Source organism: Diabrotica virgifera, chromosome 1 (genome assembly GCF_917563875.1).
Source record: "Diabrotica virgifera virgifera chromosome 1, PGI_DIABVI_V3a".
Taxonomy (NCBI): Eukaryota; Metazoa; Arthropoda; class Insecta; order Coleoptera; family Chrysomelidae; genus Diabrotica; species Diabrotica virgifera.
Genome location: NC_065443.1, coordinates 154,056,370 through 154,076,513, shown reverse-complemented (window position 1 = coordinate 154,076,513; position 20,144 = coordinate 154,056,370). Strand labels below are relative to the sequence as shown.

The window sequence follows — 20,144 nt, the reverse complement described above, 5'->3', positions numbered from 1 at the left end:
TTTACGTTATTACTGCGGACCGAAAGTCCCTGAATAATAATCGATAATGTTTATTTTAAAAAGTTACATGGGCGAAAAAAAAAAAAGAGAAAATTTAGTGTGACTTTTAATTTCAAATATCTCATTCAAAATAAACTTTTTTCTTCAAAATAAAAGAAACGTTATTCTAAGGGAGTTTCGGCCCTCGGAAATAATGCAATCGTTCATTCTGCGTTTAAATTTTTCAAAAATACTTATTAGCTTTCTCAGGATTCGAAAAAAATGAATACATATACTCATATACATATAAATGAACACATTGAACATTTTGACAGGCGACATTTTGCGCCCGTGTCCTTAAAAATCATACTAAATTTTCTCTTCATTCACTCTTGTAACTTTTTAAAATAAACATTATAGTAGTTTTCAGGGACTTTCGACCCTCAGTAATAATGCAATCTTTCATTATGCGTTTAAATTTTTCAAAAATACTTATATTAAGTACATATTAGTTTATATTAGTTTAAGTATATTATACATTAAGTACATATTAGTTTTCTCAGCATTCGAAAAAAATGAATGCATTTAAAAAGCATTGGCCCGGAATTTTGCGCCTACGCTCTTACTAATATATTAATGTTTTATTTGTTTTTTTGCCATCATCAGCAAATCAGTTACAAGAAAAATAAAATTTGAGTTCTTGCAATTTCTGTTGTTTTATTATGAGTAAAAAATAAAAAAAAAACTAGATTTATTTCATAAGTGGATATAGTAGATTTAAGGGCGCTAAAATATATGCCGCATGCGGGCGCCGCTCAGCCTTGCGGGGGCCCTGAAATTAATATTCAATGTAAATAAATTGTAAATAAAACATTAGGAATAGAAAACAAGAATTAAGTTATACGTTAAAGTAAATAATAAAAACATTAAATATAATAAAACAAATATTCATAGCAAAGAATAAAAACAAATCGGAAGTGTCAATACTGCAACTGTCAAATAAATGTTACCAATTTATGCCAAAATGTCACCTTTGTTCGATCGCAGTTAGAGTGCAATCCGAACAAGTAAGTGGTGTGCTTTATAAAAACGCTTTATATTCCACTTATACAAATTAAATGAAACAAGTTAGGGTATGTTTCTTTAAATTTAAATTAATAGAAATCTATGGGCCGGCGTAGCTCAGGCGGTAGTATGCTTGACTCGAGTGCTGGTAGGCCGGGGTTCAAATCCTAGCGTCGGCAAGAACAACTAGACATATTTAAAATGTCTATAGGCCCCAGGTCGACTCAGCCTGAATAAAATGAGTACCTTGGGTAAAACCAGGGGTAATAATAGGCGGTTGAATCGTAGCACTGACCCTGTTACCTTCCTTGTATACCGTAGGCCCTAGATATAACAGACTACCTTGCTATAATCCCAAAGCCGCGTCAGCGTTATAAAACGGAAGACTATTATATTATAATAGAAAACTTTCAATATTATTTCTACGCGTATATAATAAAATATGTCCAGCGGCTGTAATTCCAGTGTACTCAGCTAAACGATTCCAAAAAGGAACACATCTACGACTTAAATATTTCGTGTAGGTGTCATGTGCTATGACGCGGATGACGTGCAACGGTATCTATAGTGTACGGACTGTAGATAGATATGCAAATATTTAGCAGTAATATTAGATATTCATCTTCTTCTGTCCTCTTCTGACGAAGGTTGGCGATCACTTCTCTTTTGCAATGTGAAATGTCTGTTCAACAAAGAGGTTAGTCCAATCTCTATTACTCAGCCAAGATTTCTTCTTTCTTCCCTCTACTCTTTCTTGCATGATGACGTGTAGCAGAGAATATTTATCGTTTCGAAGTATGTGGCCCAGATACGATGTTTTTCTTATTTTAATTGTGTTCATAAGCTTTCTGCCATGTCCAATTCGTCTTAACACTTCTTAGTTTGACACTTTTGCAGTCCAATGAATTTTCAGGATACGCCGATATAGCCACATTTCGAATGCTTCCAATTTCTTTACGCATTGGGCTTTCAGAGTCCAAGCTTCTACGCCTTATAGTAGTTGTGACCAAACATAATATTCGACGAACCTCAATATGATAGCCATGCCCAATTTTTTATTTATAAGCATTGACTTATATTTTATAAATTCTTTTCGAGCTACATATTCTGACCTTTATCTCTTCATCTTGATCTAACTGTGATAGACCTGGATCCCGTGTACCAAAAAAAGTTGATTAATATTCTTGTTCTCATGATCATTTTTCAGTGCGTCATTAATTATGACGTCATATACTGTATTGGCTGTGTCGAGACTTATTTCATGTAATTATTGACGAATCTGACAGATGCCACATTCGTACTTAGCCATAGGTGAAAAGCTTGTGGAATTAGTAATTTAGTAGATTTGATTTTTACGCAATATGTTAACATGTAGGTATTTTTTATAAAGGGTAATAGAATTAAAAAGTAAACAATATTGTTAATTAAATTTATAAATATGGAAACATTAAAAAATGACACAAAACTATCCATAAACTGTGTTTTTATCTTCTTCTCTAGGTGCTGTCTCTGCTTCAAAAGTTAGCAATCATCAGAGAGATCTTTATTTCTGAAACAGCGGATCTAAATAATTCATTGTTATTACATCCAAACCAGTTCCTAAGGTTCTTCAGCCATGTGTTACGTCTCCTTACTATGGATCTTTTTCTTGCATAATGACCTGGAGTATTAGATATACATCTCTCATCACATGTCCCATATATCTCAGTTTTCTTCTTATTTGTTAGTTCTCGTTCCTTATACGTAAGTCTCATTACCTCCACGTTGGCTATTCTATCTACTCATGAGATATTTAGCACTCTTCGGTACATCTCGAATGTCTCTAGTCTCCTCACGTCAATGACTAACTTTTAACGAACTAAATTCTAAACCAAAACACAAAATAATGCACAAAGACGTTGAAGTGAAGTCGAATTCGAAATTTCAAAATGACAGGTACACAAAATACTGACCTGAATAATAACCGTCACTTGACTCTTTGACACTTCTAAAAAATGGCCAAAATGGACGAAGTTTTCGTCAAATGTTCGTAATACGTGTATTTGATTGGCTAGAAAAAACGCGCATTCTAAATATCAACGAATCAAACGTAGGTTAGGAATAGACATCTTATGTACCTATATAACCATTGTAATGCTGCATTATTTTTGTGTTTAATCACGGAGCTACCGCTTTTTCCGTCTCGTCTAACTTAATGCAATAGAGAGAAATCGAAAAACTGTGACGCACTGAAAAATGATCATGAGAACAAGATTAGCAAGCTGAAAATTTGTTAATAGCTTAACGGTGTCTAGTCAGACAAATTTTGTTGTATGGGAACACTGGAACAGTAGAAGGTTTAATTGTGGAACAGGTTAAAAATTTGGAACGTCAGACTACGAAAACGTTTCATGTATTTTGTCGGGACATAACTTCCAATTGATTTGTTATCATTTCATTAAACTCCCATGCAAAAATCAGAATATATAGTATATTCTCTGCTTGGGATCTTCCATAAATAATAAACAATAGATAACTTTTTATTAATTTCACGTCTTAAATCAATTATTTATCAAATACACTATCGATATTATTTAATAAACAACTCAATTATTTTGAATGAGATATTTGAAATTAAAAATCACACTAAATTTTCTCTTAGTTTTTCACCCCTGTAGCTTATTAAAATAAACATTATAGAAGTTCTCAGGGACTTTCAGCCCTCGCTAATAATGTAATCTTTCATTCTGCGTTTAAATTTTTAAAAAATACTTATTAGTTTTCTCAGGATTCGAAAAAAATGAATCCCATTTGAATAGCATTGGAGCAGAAACTATGTACCGATCCCCTTAAGAGGCAACAGTAGCGATCAACAGGTAGCAACAAACGCGGTACAAGATTGCGGCTGTAATTTTGAATATTTTGTCGAGATATTTGGCACACAGATTCGTAATATACTAAAGAATGGCGGTACAGACACAATTTGAGAAATATATTAGTATGTGGAAATTACTGTGGAAATACAATATTAAAAAAACGAGCCTCTACCTCCATTAAGAAGAACAAACAAATACACTCTCTTCAAATAAACTTTTTTATCCCATGCCATGCCTAGATTTTGTGTCATTTTGGACGTACTAAAATTTTTTATTTCTAACAAGAAATCGAACATATAACTAATAACTAATTAGGCAGCATAGAGAAATTGTCACTGTCATTTTGACAAACCCGCGTCAGATTTTCTATTGTCTGTTCTGTTATCTTTATCGATATCTGTTCAGTGCAGTAGTATATTATTTTAAGAATTCGTTATTGTTGTTTCATAGGAAAGTAGTGTTTATTTATAGTTAATTTATTATATTTTTGTGTAATAGAACTAAGTTGTTGGCCTATTTGAAAAAATAGATTATTATTAATTGTGAGTTTTAGTTATATGTAGGTAGGTATGAACATGAATGAACATAAGGTGTACTCAATGAACTCCTTTTTCAATAAAAAACGAAGCAGAAAATGGACATGGATGAGCCCCGATAAAAAGACAAAGAATGAAATAGATTATATCTTAACGAAAAATAGAAACCTAGTAAAAGACGTATCGGTATTAAATCACTTTGACCTAGGAAGCGACCATAGAGTAATAAGAGCAAAATTAGTAATAAACAAAAAACTAGAAAGAAAAAGAATACATGAAAGATACAAATGGACATCTGAAGAAATAAAAAATAGTGAATTTAATAAAAAGATAATGCATGCATTAAATCAAGTTAACATGCAGCAGATAAACTCCAATGATATTGATGATTTGAATAACACACAATGAATTAGACAAAGAAATATTACAACAAATAGAAAAAAGGAAGATCTTAAATAAATCTAACAAAAAGGGAACCAAAGAATACAGAGAACTTAATAGACAGATTAGAAAAGGAATCGGAAAACAAAAAAGAAAAGAAAAATTAATAACAACAACTATTGAAAAAAATAAGGAGTATAAAATGTCTCAGACAGACACTAGGAGTGACTAGGACGACGTCAGATAATATCATTAATGGGAAAAGACGAAAATAAAGTCACCACTAGAGAAAACAGACTGAAAGGAATAGAAGAATTTTACACGGAACTCTATAGAACACATCAACAAGACGATGAAATGAGACTAGCACGGAAATTAATAAAAAATGTTGGATCGGAAATAATGCCAAAAGTAACAATTTCAGAGGTAACTACAGCATTGGAAAACATGAAGAGAAATAAAGCTGCAGGAGAAGATATGATTACCACAGATATGATATTAGAAGGAGGTAAGGAACTAATTGCAATTGTAACTAAGCTTATAGACAGTTGTTTACACCAGGGCAAAGTCCCTGAGAGCTGGAACAACTCTAAAGTAATCTTATTACACAAGAAAGGTGATAATCGAAAGTTGGAAAACTACAGGCCCATCAGTCTACTGTTACACCTGTTTAAAATAAAATTGGAAAGAAATCCTTTGTAAAAGGTATAAATTTTTTTATTAAAAATCCCTTAAAAGGGCTACATTACAACAAAACGTTTTCGATTTTTATAAAAAATCATCATCAGTGTTCGATCTAAAAATAAGTATAACCGATTTAATGAATATAAAGTTAGTATTTAAATTTTGACAAAGGTTAGAGCAAGTTGGTTATACTTACAAACTGGATGCTAGCTGAGCCACAAAAGAAAATATCTGGGTAAAAACCCTTTACATAAAATATAGATGCCTTAAAAGTGCCTTCAATAAAAAGGCCTGTGATGGTCACATGGCAAACAGGATAATGCCCTAAAATACTCACCAAAGTCATAACGACCCGACTAACAAGGAAATTAGATGAATACCAACCATACGGACAGGCAGGTTTTAGAAAAGGCTATTCAACTTCCGATCACCTGTTAACCACAAAAATATTAAAAGAAAAATGTAACGAATACAAGTTTACAGTTTTTATAGCATTTGTAGACTACGAAAAAGCTTTTGACACTATAGAACACACGGCCGTAATAAACGCAATGCAAAATTGTAGAATAGACAGCAGATATAATTAACTTAATAAAAGAAACTATGAACCAAGCTACAGCTACATACCTACTACCTAAATGAAAATGAATACACGAACCCTGTACCATTAAACAGGGGAGTCAAACAGGGAGACACTCTATCACCCAAACTGTTCACCTTAGTTTTGGAGGACATGTTTAAAAATCTAAATTGGAAATATAAGGGAATAAACATCAATGGCCGCTACCTCAGTAATCTACGATTTACGGATGACATAATCCTGATATGGTCCTTTTCATTAGCATTTTTCAGTGCGTCACAAATGATAGAAAAAAGGTAAGTTCGTGATAATACACATTTATAACATTTATTCTAACATGACATTTTAGTTAAATCTGACAGTTGTCACATTTTATTTGCAATTTGGCATAAAAACAAATCAATTGTGTTTATTTCATTTATAAAATGGTATTTTCTTTCATTTGTATAGTCTTATAGTGGTATTGTTGGTTTTTGGAGTCTGTTATTATTTTATGTACAAATGTATGTACTTGTTATGTAAGTATTTTTTTATTGAAATGAAATAAAAAGATAAAATACATTTTGAATGATAAACCATGTTACCTATTAAAAAAAATTGGAACCGATCTCATTGAATTTGTATTAGAATAATTGATTCCTTATACGGCTTTTCGCTTTGCGGCCAAGTTTCGTGGAACGTATCTAGGCCGTAAAGCGAGGTATGGGTGTATTTATAAGTAAAGTTTGGAAGAAAAATCCCTAAACACATTGGCCCATGTTGATGAAAGGAAAATGGTAATTATATAATGAGAATTTAAATAAAACGTAATAATATAACCTTATTTATTATCTTAAAAGTATAAAGTAAAAACGTTAAAAATGGCAACACATAATGCTTATCTTAAATTCTGGCTAACCTGGCCTGAATATTTCGTAACTTATTAACTATCGCTTCTGTATTAGGTTTGCTGTATAAATTAGACAGCAGTGCAACAACGGTGTCCTGAGATAATGATATGTATTTTCTCCTGAAAGATATAAAACTATGTCAGTTTATTGATACAGTTAAGTAAGAAATCGGTTAAAATAAATAGTACTCAAATATAGAAACCGCCGGGAAATCGTTCGCGTAACTTGCTTCCATCATTTTTGGCTTATCAACATAAATTCAAAGTTCAAGTGTTGCAACGAAATTGAAAATGGTTATTCATTTTTGAATTTCGATTTTCACTTTATATAGAAGAAAAAAAATACAAGATCCTTTGTAAAAGGTATATTTAAAAGACCCCAATAAGGCTTAATTCACAAAACAAAACGTTTTCGGATTAATAGGTAATCCATCATCAGTGTTAAGCCAATAGCATGCATGCGTGAGCCACCAAAAAGTTATGGGTAAGAACCCTTTAAAAGTTTCAAGATGTTAAATACTACATATTTAAAACAGAAGAATGTTGCAAATATTCCTGGATATAAGCCAGGGCAACACAGGATTCTAACTCACGTGGATGTGATATGCAAGGAATGAACCTCACATATTGAAAATTGAGTGTCAACTTAAGTAGTGCATACAGGGTGATTTATTAGTGGGGTAAAGCTCCGTAGATCCGCTATAATAATAGGTAACAATAAAAGTTAATAACAAAAATTGTAGGCAACTTTACATTTAAAAATTAATTGGAATGTCACAGAGTGTTCGATAACATAGTGGCAGACCTAACTTATGTTTTTTTTAAATGGAACACCCTGTATTTTATTTTATATTCGAAATCTTCTTAACTTCTCCATTACAAAAATATAAAGGTTTGTTTGTTATACATGGCATTTACAAAGTTATAACCAATTTTATATGAAAATCGTAACCAGTACAACTCACTGTATACATAAAAATAAGCACAAAAGCAATGGATTATTGATGCCATATTTTTTATTTATTGTCAAAATTTTCATAAATTATTGATTGATATGGCTAATTTTCTTTATATTGAATACAGGGTGAGTCAAAACGCAAGTACAATATTTTCTCAGTAATTTTAAATGGAACACCCTGTATTTTATATCACTATCGAAAAGTACCATTACCGTACTTTAATTTTTATATAACATTCCCTATGTCTAAATTTATTAGTTTTCGAGATATTTTCATTTTTCAGAGCAAATTATTATTACGGGTCTAAGTCTTTCCAAATTTTAAGTAAGCCATGACATAATGTTCTAAAACTGACAATAATTTACGATTACTGATTTATCAATCTGGTAATAAATGTAACAATGTAGCAAATAAAGAAAGAAAAATAATTTATTATTGTGCGTCCCACCTTGACTTTACAGTACCGGTTCTTATGACCAACAGTGATGCCAAATTTTGTCAGAAACAGGTTTTAAGCAAACATACTTTTTTCTATAGGATAACTATTAATAACTTAGGAATTAATATTATTGACATTTTGTGCCTGTCAGGGGTTCTAAAACATTTTTTTTTTTCGAAAAATACCTTTATGTGAACAAAATAAAAATAATTTTGTATAAAACATTTATATAATATGTAATGTATTTAACTGCATAAATATGTTAAACCTTAATAAATACGTAGGTACCTACAGAAATAATTAAAATACATTTAAACTGTACAGTGTGTATCAGCCAAATGGAATAAATTCAATAGTTCAAATACTAATTGTTTTTTTGAAAAATGCTTAAGCCTGTTGATTAGTATTTCAAATGGAAATTATTTTCATACAATAATCATGTATACAAGGTGTCCCAATTTAGAGATATGACGTCATCGTTGATTTTCTTAAATGACAACACTATCATTTTGATAGCTATTTTGATAGGGTGTGTAAAGTTATACATAACTGAAAAATATCAAATTTTTATTTCTTACCATTTACAAGATAATAAAAAATAACAAAGTTATGTCTGTAATTTGGAATAAATTCAATAGTTCAAATATGAAATTGTTTTCTTGAAAAATTATTAAACCTGTCGATTAGTATTTCAAATGGAAATTTTTTTCATACAATAATCATGTATACAGGGTGTTCCAATTTAGAGAAATAACGTCATCGTTGATTTTCTTAAATGGCAACACTGTCATTTTGATAGCTATTTTGATAATGTGTGTAAAGTTATACATAACTACAAAATATTAAACTTTTATTCCTTAACATTTACAAGATAATAAAAATAACATTAAATCTCTAAATTGGGATCTCTACATTATTTTGTATGTAAAAAATTTCGATTTGAAATACTAATCGACAGGTTTGAACATTTTTCAAAAAAAAAAACAATTATTATTTTGAACTATTAAGTTTATTCCACATTACAGACATAACTTTATTTTTTATTATCTTGTAAATGTTAGAAAATAAAAATTTGATATTTTGCAGTTATGTATAACTTTACACGCTATATTATTATCTAAATAGCCATTAAAATAACAGTGTTGCCATTTAAGAAAATTAACGATGACGTCATATCTCTAAATAGGGACACCCTGTATACATTATTATTGTATGTAAAAAATTTAGATTTGAAATACTAATCGATAGGCCTCAGCATTTTTCAAAAAAACAATTAGTATTTGAACTATTGAATTTATTCCATTTGGCTGACACACGCTGTATATTTTAGCTTCTTTCTATAATCCCGTCTTCCTCACTTTCACTGCCACTGTCGTAGAGTGTAAACACATTAAAATGACATTAATTTCATCTTGGAAATTAGTCATTAAGAATAACAATAAATTGCAGTTAGGATCCAAATTTTCCAAACAAGCAATGAGTTACTCAATACAATGTTATCAGTAATAATTTTAAGCTTATTTAATATTCTTTGTTATAATTTAATTTAGGTGAACTGACCGTCAACAATTATTATACTTTATTGATTCTCAACTGTAGGACCTGGTAGGACAATATAAAACTTTACTTAAACTTGACTGACAATCTTCTTCTTCTTCTTGTAGTTTCATGGCCTCCACCTCTTAGGTACTTGGCCAGTCCTCGTATTTAGACTAACTGGAAGGGAATCCTCTTTTCAAAGGGTCTGGATTTTTCCATATTCCCTTCTTTAAATTCATTGTGATATGATTTTCAAATAACTATTTTTATTTTATATTTTAATTTGAAATATTGTTAAAAATTGATTGATCTTTCTTAAGGTTTGGTCATTAATATTATGTAAGAGATTTTGTATTGAAATGGGGGTTGGACTTCCTATATTAACTAGTTCCTGATACAGGTCAAATTGATTTGTTTTGTTAATTGGGCATTCAAGTAACATATGAGTTATACTTCCCATCTGTCCACATTCACAAAAAGGAGTATCACTACAATTAATTTTAAACAAATGGTCTGGTGTGTGACAATGGCCCGTTCGCATTCTAATCTGACTGACAATCTATTTTATATTTTTATTGACATTACTTCAGAACTGTCTATACTGTCAATACATAAATTAACAACCATAGAACATCCACTTTTAATGTTGAATATTCTAACATTCGTAACCAAAAAAAGTTATTACGCATATCGATTATAAAATTGCTAATTACTTTTCGAAAGTGACTATCACTCACAAAAAAAAAACAATGAAAAATATTGTTTTACTTGACTGTAACGGGTTAGTTTTAATTTAACATTTTTAGGGACCTACATTTTTAGGACCTTGGTAATGTCCGATTGAAAATTTTTTTGAAGAAAATCGGCATCGCCGCGCTAAAAAATCCCATAAGGATTGTATTGCCGTATGTTCGTGTACTGTAAAGTCAAGGTGGGACAGACATTAGTAATAAATTTTACAAAAAAAAAAACACAACCAAAACATACAACATTTTTGAAACAATTAAAAACCACTTTGTATGCAAGTGTAACAAATAAAGAAAGAAAAATAATTTTATTAGTTATAAATTTTACAAAAAACAACGCAAACACAAAATACAACATTTTGTGAAAACGATTAAAAACTACTGTTGTATGTAAATGTACCAAATAAAGAACGAAAAATAATTGATCCGTAAAAATTTTTACAAAAAAAAAAACAACACAAAATACAACATTTTTGAAAAAATTAAAAGCTACTTTTCATAAAATATTTTAAATATTTAATTACATAAGTGGAGTCCGGTCCTGGTAAAGAGACAGTGAGGTCGATTTAAATCCGCTCCGCAAAAAAACTTCAAATACGGAAGCTTTGCGAGCAGAAAAATCACCAAATTATTTGCAAAGTGTAAATAAGTGAGTTAAGAAATTTACAGTGTAAATTTAAAAAGAATATTGAAAGTAAGATCCATACAGTATTAATCTAACCTAGTTTTAATAAAATTATATTTTAACTACTAACAGTAAAATAATTACAGTCATGTCAAGTTTTTTGGCACTGATAAGAAGTCAAGGTCCTATGGGTGGACTAGCCGAAGCTGCTTTCAGCAGTGGTAATTACAAATAAATTGATTTAATTATAATTAAGGTACTTCGGTATCTATCTATCGAAAAATACAGAGTCGGCTTTCTGAACGAAAACAAGAAGATATTGAAGAATAAGAAGATATTGAAGAATAAGAAGATATTGAAGAATAAGAAGATATCGAAGAATAAGAAGATATTGAAGATAAGAAGAAGACATTGTTGATAAATCTAATTTATTCAAGTGAACATTAATTGTTGATATAAATAAATAAATAAGATATTAAATGGTATTTAAATAGTTTTATAATTAAAGTAAAAAATTGAATAATATATAAATATTTTGTAATTAAAGTAAAAAATTTAATTAATTTGATTTAATCAAGTAGGTTTTAATTTGATTTAATATTTGTATTTATAAATACATACCTACTTTAATAATTTGAATAGGAAGAAAGATGGCGGATGGTAATGATAGCATTAATGAGGACGGTAAAAGAAAAAGCAAAGAGGAGCCAGATATATTTAGCAGGAGTAGAAAAGTGAACCGAACACCAGACAGGTCGAAACCATCAACGAATGAAACCAGCAGCCAGAACGAAATGATGGAACTAATGAGACAATTAGCAAGCGATAACAAAAAGAAAAACAAGGACCTGGAAGATATAAAAAATACAATGGGTAATATGATTGAGGAACTAAAAGAAATTAGGAAGGAAAATAATGAATACAAATTGCAAATGAAAGAAATAATAAGAGAAAATGAAAATCTAAAGAAAGAAATGGCTACGATGAAACAAAAAATAGATAAAATAGAAATAACCTTGGAAGCATGTCAGAAAGAAAAGAAGAAAAATAACCTAATAATGAGAGACTTACCACTAGACACAATAGGAACAGAGCAAATAGAGAACTTCATAGAAGCAAAAATGGGAGTAAAATCAGAAATAAATAGGGTACAAAAGATAAATGAAACAATGTGTGTTATAGAATGTAAAAAATTCGAAGATAAAATGAAAATACTGAAAGCCAAGGGTAAACTAATGAGCTATAAACAACATAGAGTATATATAGAATGTGACCTAACATTAAAAGAGATAGAAATACAAAGAAACCTTAGGAAGATAGCAGCAGAGGAAAAGACTAATGGGAAAAGGACAAAAATTGGATATTGATTCATAATTATTGAAGGCATTAAGTGGAAATGGAACCAAAAAACAAGCCGGATAGAAAAAGTAACATACAATACAGAACCAACTTGTTCAAAAAACTAGCTGTAGAAAACACAATGATGGACTGAGAAACAAAACAGGCAAAGAACAGGGACATGACCAGATTTAAAGATAATAACACAAACGTAAGGAAAAACAAATTGAAGTACAACTTAAACATAGAAAAGAACAGAACAATTTTGAAAATGGCATCATGGAATGTAAGAGGTATAAATGGGAAAGAAATAGAACTGGGGGAAGAAATTAGAGATAAGAACATTGAAATAGTAGCTATAACAGAGACAAAGAAAAAAGGAAGAGGATCAATAATATTAGAAAACGGAATGTTACTAATATACAGTGGAGTGGAAGAAACGAAGAGAGCTCAGGCAGGAGTAGCGTGCCTGATTAAGAAGGATAGTATCAACAAAGTAAAAAATTGGATATATTACAACGAACGTATACTAAGAGTAGACATATATATGGATACAGAGGAAACCAATACAAACCTAATCATATGCTATGGACCAGATGAAGACGCAACAAAAAACGAAAAGAATGAGTTCTGGGACAAATTACAAGAAGTGATAAATGATTGTACAGAGAAAATGGTGATCACAGGAGACATGAACAGTAGAGTGGGGAAAGAAGCAGAAAAATGGAACAATGTCATCGGACCGTATGGGGAGGAAAAAATAAACAAAAATGGAAAATTACTACTTGAATTCTGTCTAGACAATAACCTGGTGATTATGAACACACACTTCCAACATAAAAGGATACACAGCACCAGGAAGCGATGAAGTAGCACCAGAAATGATGAAATATATAGGAATAAAAGCAAAAGAAAAATTGTTATACATATATAACCTAATATGGAAGAGAAAAGTAATACCCAGAGAATGGACAAATGCAGTAATTATACCTATATACAAAAAAGGAAACACAAGAGACTGTAAGAACTATAGAGGTATATCACTACTATGTGTAGCAGCAAAAGTATACGAAACCATAATAGAAAGGAAAATCAGAAAAGAAATAGAACATAAATTAGAGGACGTACAAAGTGGATTCAGGAAAGGACACAACACACAAGACCATATATTTACCATGCAACAAGTAATAGAAAAAGCATTAAAGAAAAATAGAGAAATATACCTGAGCTTTATAGACATGGAAAAAGCCTTCGACTCAGTCAAAAGAAAAGATATATGGGAAAGCCTAAAGAAGAAGGAAGTAAGCGAAGAACTGATAGAAGCAACAAAGAGTATATACATGAAAACAACAAATACAGTAAGAATGTTAAATATACAGTCAGAACCATTTGAAACAACTCAAGGAGTTAGACAAGGGGGAAGTCTCAGCCCAGTGCTATTCATAAATGTAATAGATGAGATAGTGAAAGAATGTAAGAAAACTTTCAAGAAATACTGCATCGGTTGGAACAGAATGCAAATGATAAACGCTGAGATGTGTATATTTGCAGACGACATAGTATTAATTGCGGAAACAGCAGAAAAACTGAAATACAACTTAGAGAAATGGAACCTAGAAGCAAGCAAATACAACTTAAACGTAAACAAAGAGAAGACTCAGATAATGAAAATATCAAGGAAACAAGGGACGGAAGATCAAATAGAAATAATGATAGACCAACATCAATTAATACAGACAAATTCATACAAATACTTAGGAACAGTAATCAACAACAAAGGAGACATAGAGGACGATCTTAACAACAGAATGGAAAACACAGGAAAACTATTCCAAGCACTAAATAGAGGATTCCTTAATAACAAAGAAATATCAACAAAGACCAAGATGACAATATACAAAACAATATATAGACCTACGGTGACATATGGAGCAGAAAATTGGATATTAAACAAAAGACACCAGAGCAGAATACAGGCAGCAGAGATGAAATACCTCAGAAGAACGATAGGAGTAAAAAGAACAGATAGAATCAGAAATGAAGAAATAAGAGAAAGACTCAAAATCAAGCCGATACTCGACTCAATCAAGAAGAAAAAATTGGCATGGTTCGGACATCTAACCCGGATGGACAATGATAGACAAGTGAAAAGAGTGTGGGAAGCCAAACCAATAGGTAAGAATAGAAGAGGAAGGCCCATCAAAGAATGGAACAGTGACATTTCGCAGATACTGCAGAGTAAGGGTAAGACTTGGCAGGAAGCAACACAGATGGCATCCAATAGGAAGGAATGGAGAAAGTTCGTTAAGAGCTAGGACAATCCAGAAGATTGTAAAATATTGTAATTTATTGAATTGTAATTTAATGAATTGTATTATAAATGGCCCTACACCGAAAGGTACTAATGGGTCTACTGATTAAGTAAAGTAAGTAAAGTAAGTTAATTACATAAGTTGTTCAAAATGACCTATTATCACATTTATGCATGCCTAAAAACGGCCATTGAATGAGTTACTTACACTACGAAAATAAACTCTTCAAAATACACTTTGAAATCTATTTTTCATCTCATCTCTTGTTGTTGGAGGCATTTTATAACCATTCTTAAAGTAACCCAAAAAAAATCAGTCCAGTTTATTAAATTCTGGTAATCTGGGTGGCCACGCTACTGGTCCATTCAAAAATGAAAATATCTCGAAAACTAATAAATTTAGACATAGGGAAAGTTGTATAACTTACTCAGTGTACTTAAAGTGTTTTAACTCACCCTGTATTAGATATAAAGAAAATTAGCAATATCAATAATTTTTAAAAATTTTGATAATTAATAAAAAAATATGGCATCAATAAACCATTGCTGTTGTGCTTATTTTTATTTATACAGGGAGTTGAACTTGTCAAAATTTTCATATAAAAATGGTTATAACGTTGTAAATACCCTGTACAACATATCAAGTCTTTACATTTTTGTGCTGAAGAAGTTAACAGGATCTCGAATATAAAATAAAATAGAGGGTGTTCCATTAAAAAAAACATAAGTTTGGTCTGCCACTATGTTATCGAACACCCTGTAATATTCTAACTAATTTTGTAATGTGAAGCTCAAAGTTATCTACAATTTTTGTTATTAACTTTTATCGCTATCTATAACGGATCTACCGAACTTTACCCCACTAATCAATCACCCTGTATATGAGCAAAATAATAATTTAAAAAACTAAGGTTTTCATGGTCTTCATGGTTTCTCACATACTCTCAACGAATAACGATTAAAGCTGTTATGATTGTATTCTATATAACAGTATGTGTAGTATTAACGAACTTTCTTCAGTTGTCTCGGGAACGCATCTCAAAAATACTGACGATATTTTAAAATGTAATACTATAATGGCATGCCTAAACGTACAGTTGAGTCCGCGAGTCTTTACCCGTGCGTCATCATTTAAAGCATACGAAATAAGTCGGAAATCTATTTCACGCAACAACAACTGACAGAAAGTGGCTAATGTTCCGATTACGGGTTTTATTATAAAATTTGACGTTATCAAATATATAGAATGTTAAATGTAAGTTTTGCTTCAAAATTTTTGTGCAGAATTACAACTACATTTGAAGTAGCTTAATAAATTCTTTTATTATTATTGATTAATAAATAAATAAACAATTTATAAAAAAAATCAATAACATATTTTATTTTTGTTATTTTATTCACTTTGACGGAAATCTAAACACAATCATTTCTTTACTGTGTGAATGACGTTAGCTTTGTATGTTTTAAATATTAATTGCCAAAATATAATTATTTACCTTAAAATTTCAAAGCCCAATATAAAATTAGTTGTGAAAACAACTGTTTGTGTAATATAAAGAAACTTCAAAACACAAAAATTCGACAAAAACCGCAAAAAATTCAACTGACTGACAGCCACAAAAGTAAACAAAGCAGAAACGTCAAACAAATTGTGCTTAAAATATGAAAACATACCGAATCGTCTTTTTTTGTACCTATCTCTTTTCATTGCACTGAGTCTAGACGGTTCATAAAAATAACATGTGTTTTTACTTAATAACAAACGGCAGCTGGTTTGTCATGAGTTTCATGCGTGGAAGAGAATGATGCTAGATAAAAAGTATGTGCTTTATCTCGCCAGGTATTAATGACGCACGGGTAAAGACTCGCGGACTCAACTGTAAACGTATACAAAGTATAAGTGAGCCATATAACAAATTATGTGAATTAATTTTTTGTTTCCAATCTAACACAAGAAAATACTTTTTTAACGAGAAAATGTTATTTTAAAAAAGAATAGTAATCTAGAAGCCAAGAGCGAAGGCGAAACGAATTTAGGATAACTGTGTAGGACGCTTCACCTGTGGTAAAAGGACCTGGTGAATATCTCCTGTCCTTCACACAAGAGGGGAACCAGCTTCTATAGTGGTTGATATAATTAGACTCTGATATTCTTTGTCGAGTCGAAGCAAGGTGTAAATCGGTGTTGAAATGATTAAAATACGTGTGAGATAATTAGTTTATTTGACACAAACACTAATATTTACAAGTATCGTACAAAATAATTATTATTGTTTTTACTACAACAAAAAAACATACATAAATTTGCTATGTGCAATTGACAGTAAAGTGAACCGCGATTTAAGAGTGAAACATGTGATTAGTAACAAGTGAGAGAAGATTCGCGTGAAAAACCGTGTAATGCGATAGGAAAATACGAGACGTGAACACTTTCAGAGTTGAGCGAGAGACGCGACCGATTAGCTCGGTAGTTGACGAATAAGTGATTGAGAGACGAGAGACTAAAAACGACTTAGGCATAAGGATTCCTTTTTCCTTTGGGTCCCCAAAAAGAAGTGGAACTCATTCATCAATGTCCTATGCGTGTCTAATTTACGTTCAGAAATAAACAGAAGGTTTAATTTAGTCCAGTAACGACAAAGGCCTTTATTGGTTTAAGGATACATAAATCCGACAGCAAGACAGCTTCACACATTGTCAAGTTGAAAGAATTGTTCTTAATTTCGATCCAAACCCTGGGAACCGGATATATCTTAACCTAGAATGTTTTCGTAGTGCACGGGTCCTTGTATCGCCGACTGAAATGGGAGGCCACGGGACAAGCAAATGTTTTCTCGGAATTGGTTAATTTTGGAAGCTACAAAGGGCAGATGTGTTCGTTTGAAATTATCAATGATTCGACGAATTTTATTAAGATTCTTATATAAGTAGAAATGATAATTAGCTTTATGTTAGAAAATCTAACATAAATTGCCCCCCGCGCCAGAGGAGGAAAAATAAATGTTAAGAGCAAGATAGAGAAAGAGAGAGCGATGGAGAGAGATAGCGATTGGGAGAGAGAGATCGAAAGAGAGAGAGAGAGCGAGAGAGGGAGAGAGAGAGTGCGGTTTTTAGTAAATTTGCTTGAGAGAAGAAGAGATTATGGGAAACTTTATCTTCAGTTGTGAGTTATTTAAAAATTATATTTACAAATAAATTGCGAAAAATCAAGAGATAATTCTTTACAATAATAAACAAAACTTGTTTTTTTTTTTCATTTTTCTTAGTGTATATACTATTTTGTACAAAAGGGTTTTGACCTAAATTTACAAATCAGTTGTCGCGGGTAACTGTAAATGTGTCATAAATTATAGGCGTTTTGCCCTGAGTGAACTGTTGTGGTGTTTTTATTTTTCAAATTTATTGTCAACAAGTGAAAGTGCGGGTGACTTGGGTACTTGAGTAGATAGAGGCATTGTCTAGTTATACAATGCTAGCGGTAATATTTTGAGGGTAAGGTCGGTTATTGAACTGTGTTTCCTAAAAAGGGAAGAAATATTTTCATTTTTGTTAATGCCTTTTAAAATGAGATTTTAGACGTTTTCTTGGGATAGGAAATGATTCGTCAATATTCAAATTCTCGGATGGTGTTTTATGGGTTAAATTGATTTTGTCAAAATACACATTTGTAGAGTGAGAAAATAAAGAAATGTTTTGTTGTTTAGAATGGGCTGCGTTTGGAATATTACCGGCGATTACCCATCCAAATATTGTATTGAAGAGTGTGGGTAGATTTTTTCCTAATTTTACGATACCCGGTAAGAGGATTTCGTAGTAAGCATCTGCTCCTATCAGAATTTCAATATTTGATTCCATATAAAAATATTTATCAGCCAGGCTGAGATCTTTTGGAATTTTAAGAAAATCAGGGTTGATATCTAATTGCGGTAGCTGGCAAGAAATCTTTGGAATTATTGCACAGTTTAAATTGACATTACGTTCGAAACCAGGTGTGTAAAGCATGATTTTTGCCATTGATTTCGAAGTGAGAGAACTTTGGGCAATGCCACAAACTTTTAGTTCATTGCCAGAAATTTCGGGATTAATTTTATTAGCGAGATTTTCCGTTATAAAAGAATTTTGACTACCAGTGTCAAGGATTGCCTTAGCAAATATGGCATTTCCAGATTTGCCAATTAAAATTACTTGAGCGGTGGGTAAAAGAGTCGAAGAGTGTGTAAAAGGTTTATTTGTAACGGTTAGAGCTACGTTAGGGTTACATTCATCTTCTTGAGAGTCATTAAAAGAAGATGGCTGAGCAATATTTGCGTGGAGTGAGTTAGCGGAATTTATGACATTTGTGGTGCGGTGTGAGAGACTGCGAACATCAGCAACTTGTGCTTGCGAATTTGCATTATTATTAAAACGAGATGCATTATAACGTGTATTTCTGTTACTATTCTGTTGATCGGTTTGTGCATAGGGCGTAAATCTAGCAGAATTTACATGTGTGCTTGCATTGCGATTATCTTCGGGGTGAGAAGCGTGAGAAGAACGAGTACGTTTAGTGTTTTCTGCATACGAGTTTTGGTGCAGAAGGGTGTGATGGTTTTTAGAACAAATAAAACAACCGCGAGAAGTACACTGAGCATGAGTGTGTTTTGTACCAAGACAATTAGAGCACATGTGTCGCGATTTTAAAAAATTAAATTTTTCTGAGTGAGAGAGGGCAGCAAATTGCCTACATGAATATATCTTGTGCGCTGAATTATTACAGTAATTGCATTTGATGTTATTACTAGGGGAGAGAGGTGGAGAGGTATTTGAGAGAAGAGCAGTGGCGTGAGATTTAGCATGTGGTTTGTCCCTTTTTGTTTCAGGGATATTTGTGAGGTCTGCAAGAATGTTGCAGCGTTCATTGAGGATCTCAAAAAGTTCGATAATTGTGGGAGTGTAATTTCTATCTCTTCTTTCCCCATAATATCGTTTGGTGGCAAAATCGAGCTTTCTTGTTATTAAATTGATTAAGAGATAATCCCACGATTCGACGGGAACTTGTAGAGCCTTTAAGGAGTCAATATTTCTTTTTAAATCGTTTGTAAAATCACTTAGTGACCGATAATTACTCCTTGTGAGTGTAGGGAAATCTATGATAAGATTGATATGAGAATTGATAATAGCAAGACTGTTGTCGTACTTCTTTTCGAGTATGTCAATAGCGAGATCAAAGTTTTCGTTA

General features: G+C 31.6%; 1 protein-coding gene across 1 annotated transcript in view; it reads right to left on the bottom strand.

The window, feature by feature from the left end:
- Positions 1 to 6,887: 6,887 nt before the first annotated feature.
- LOC114325659 (nuclear pore complex protein Nup154) overlaps positions 6,888 to 20,144 on the bottom strand; it is a 110,964-nt gene continuing 97,707 nt past the window's right edge. Inside the window, exon 16 of the mRNA XM_028273775.2 lies at positions 6,888 to 7,089. Within this exon, the coding sequence (XP_028129576.1) occupies positions 6,963 to 7,089 (127 nt within the window). The 3' untranslated portion in view covers positions 6,888 to 6,962. The remainder of the gene's footprint in view (positions 7,090 to 20,144) is intronic.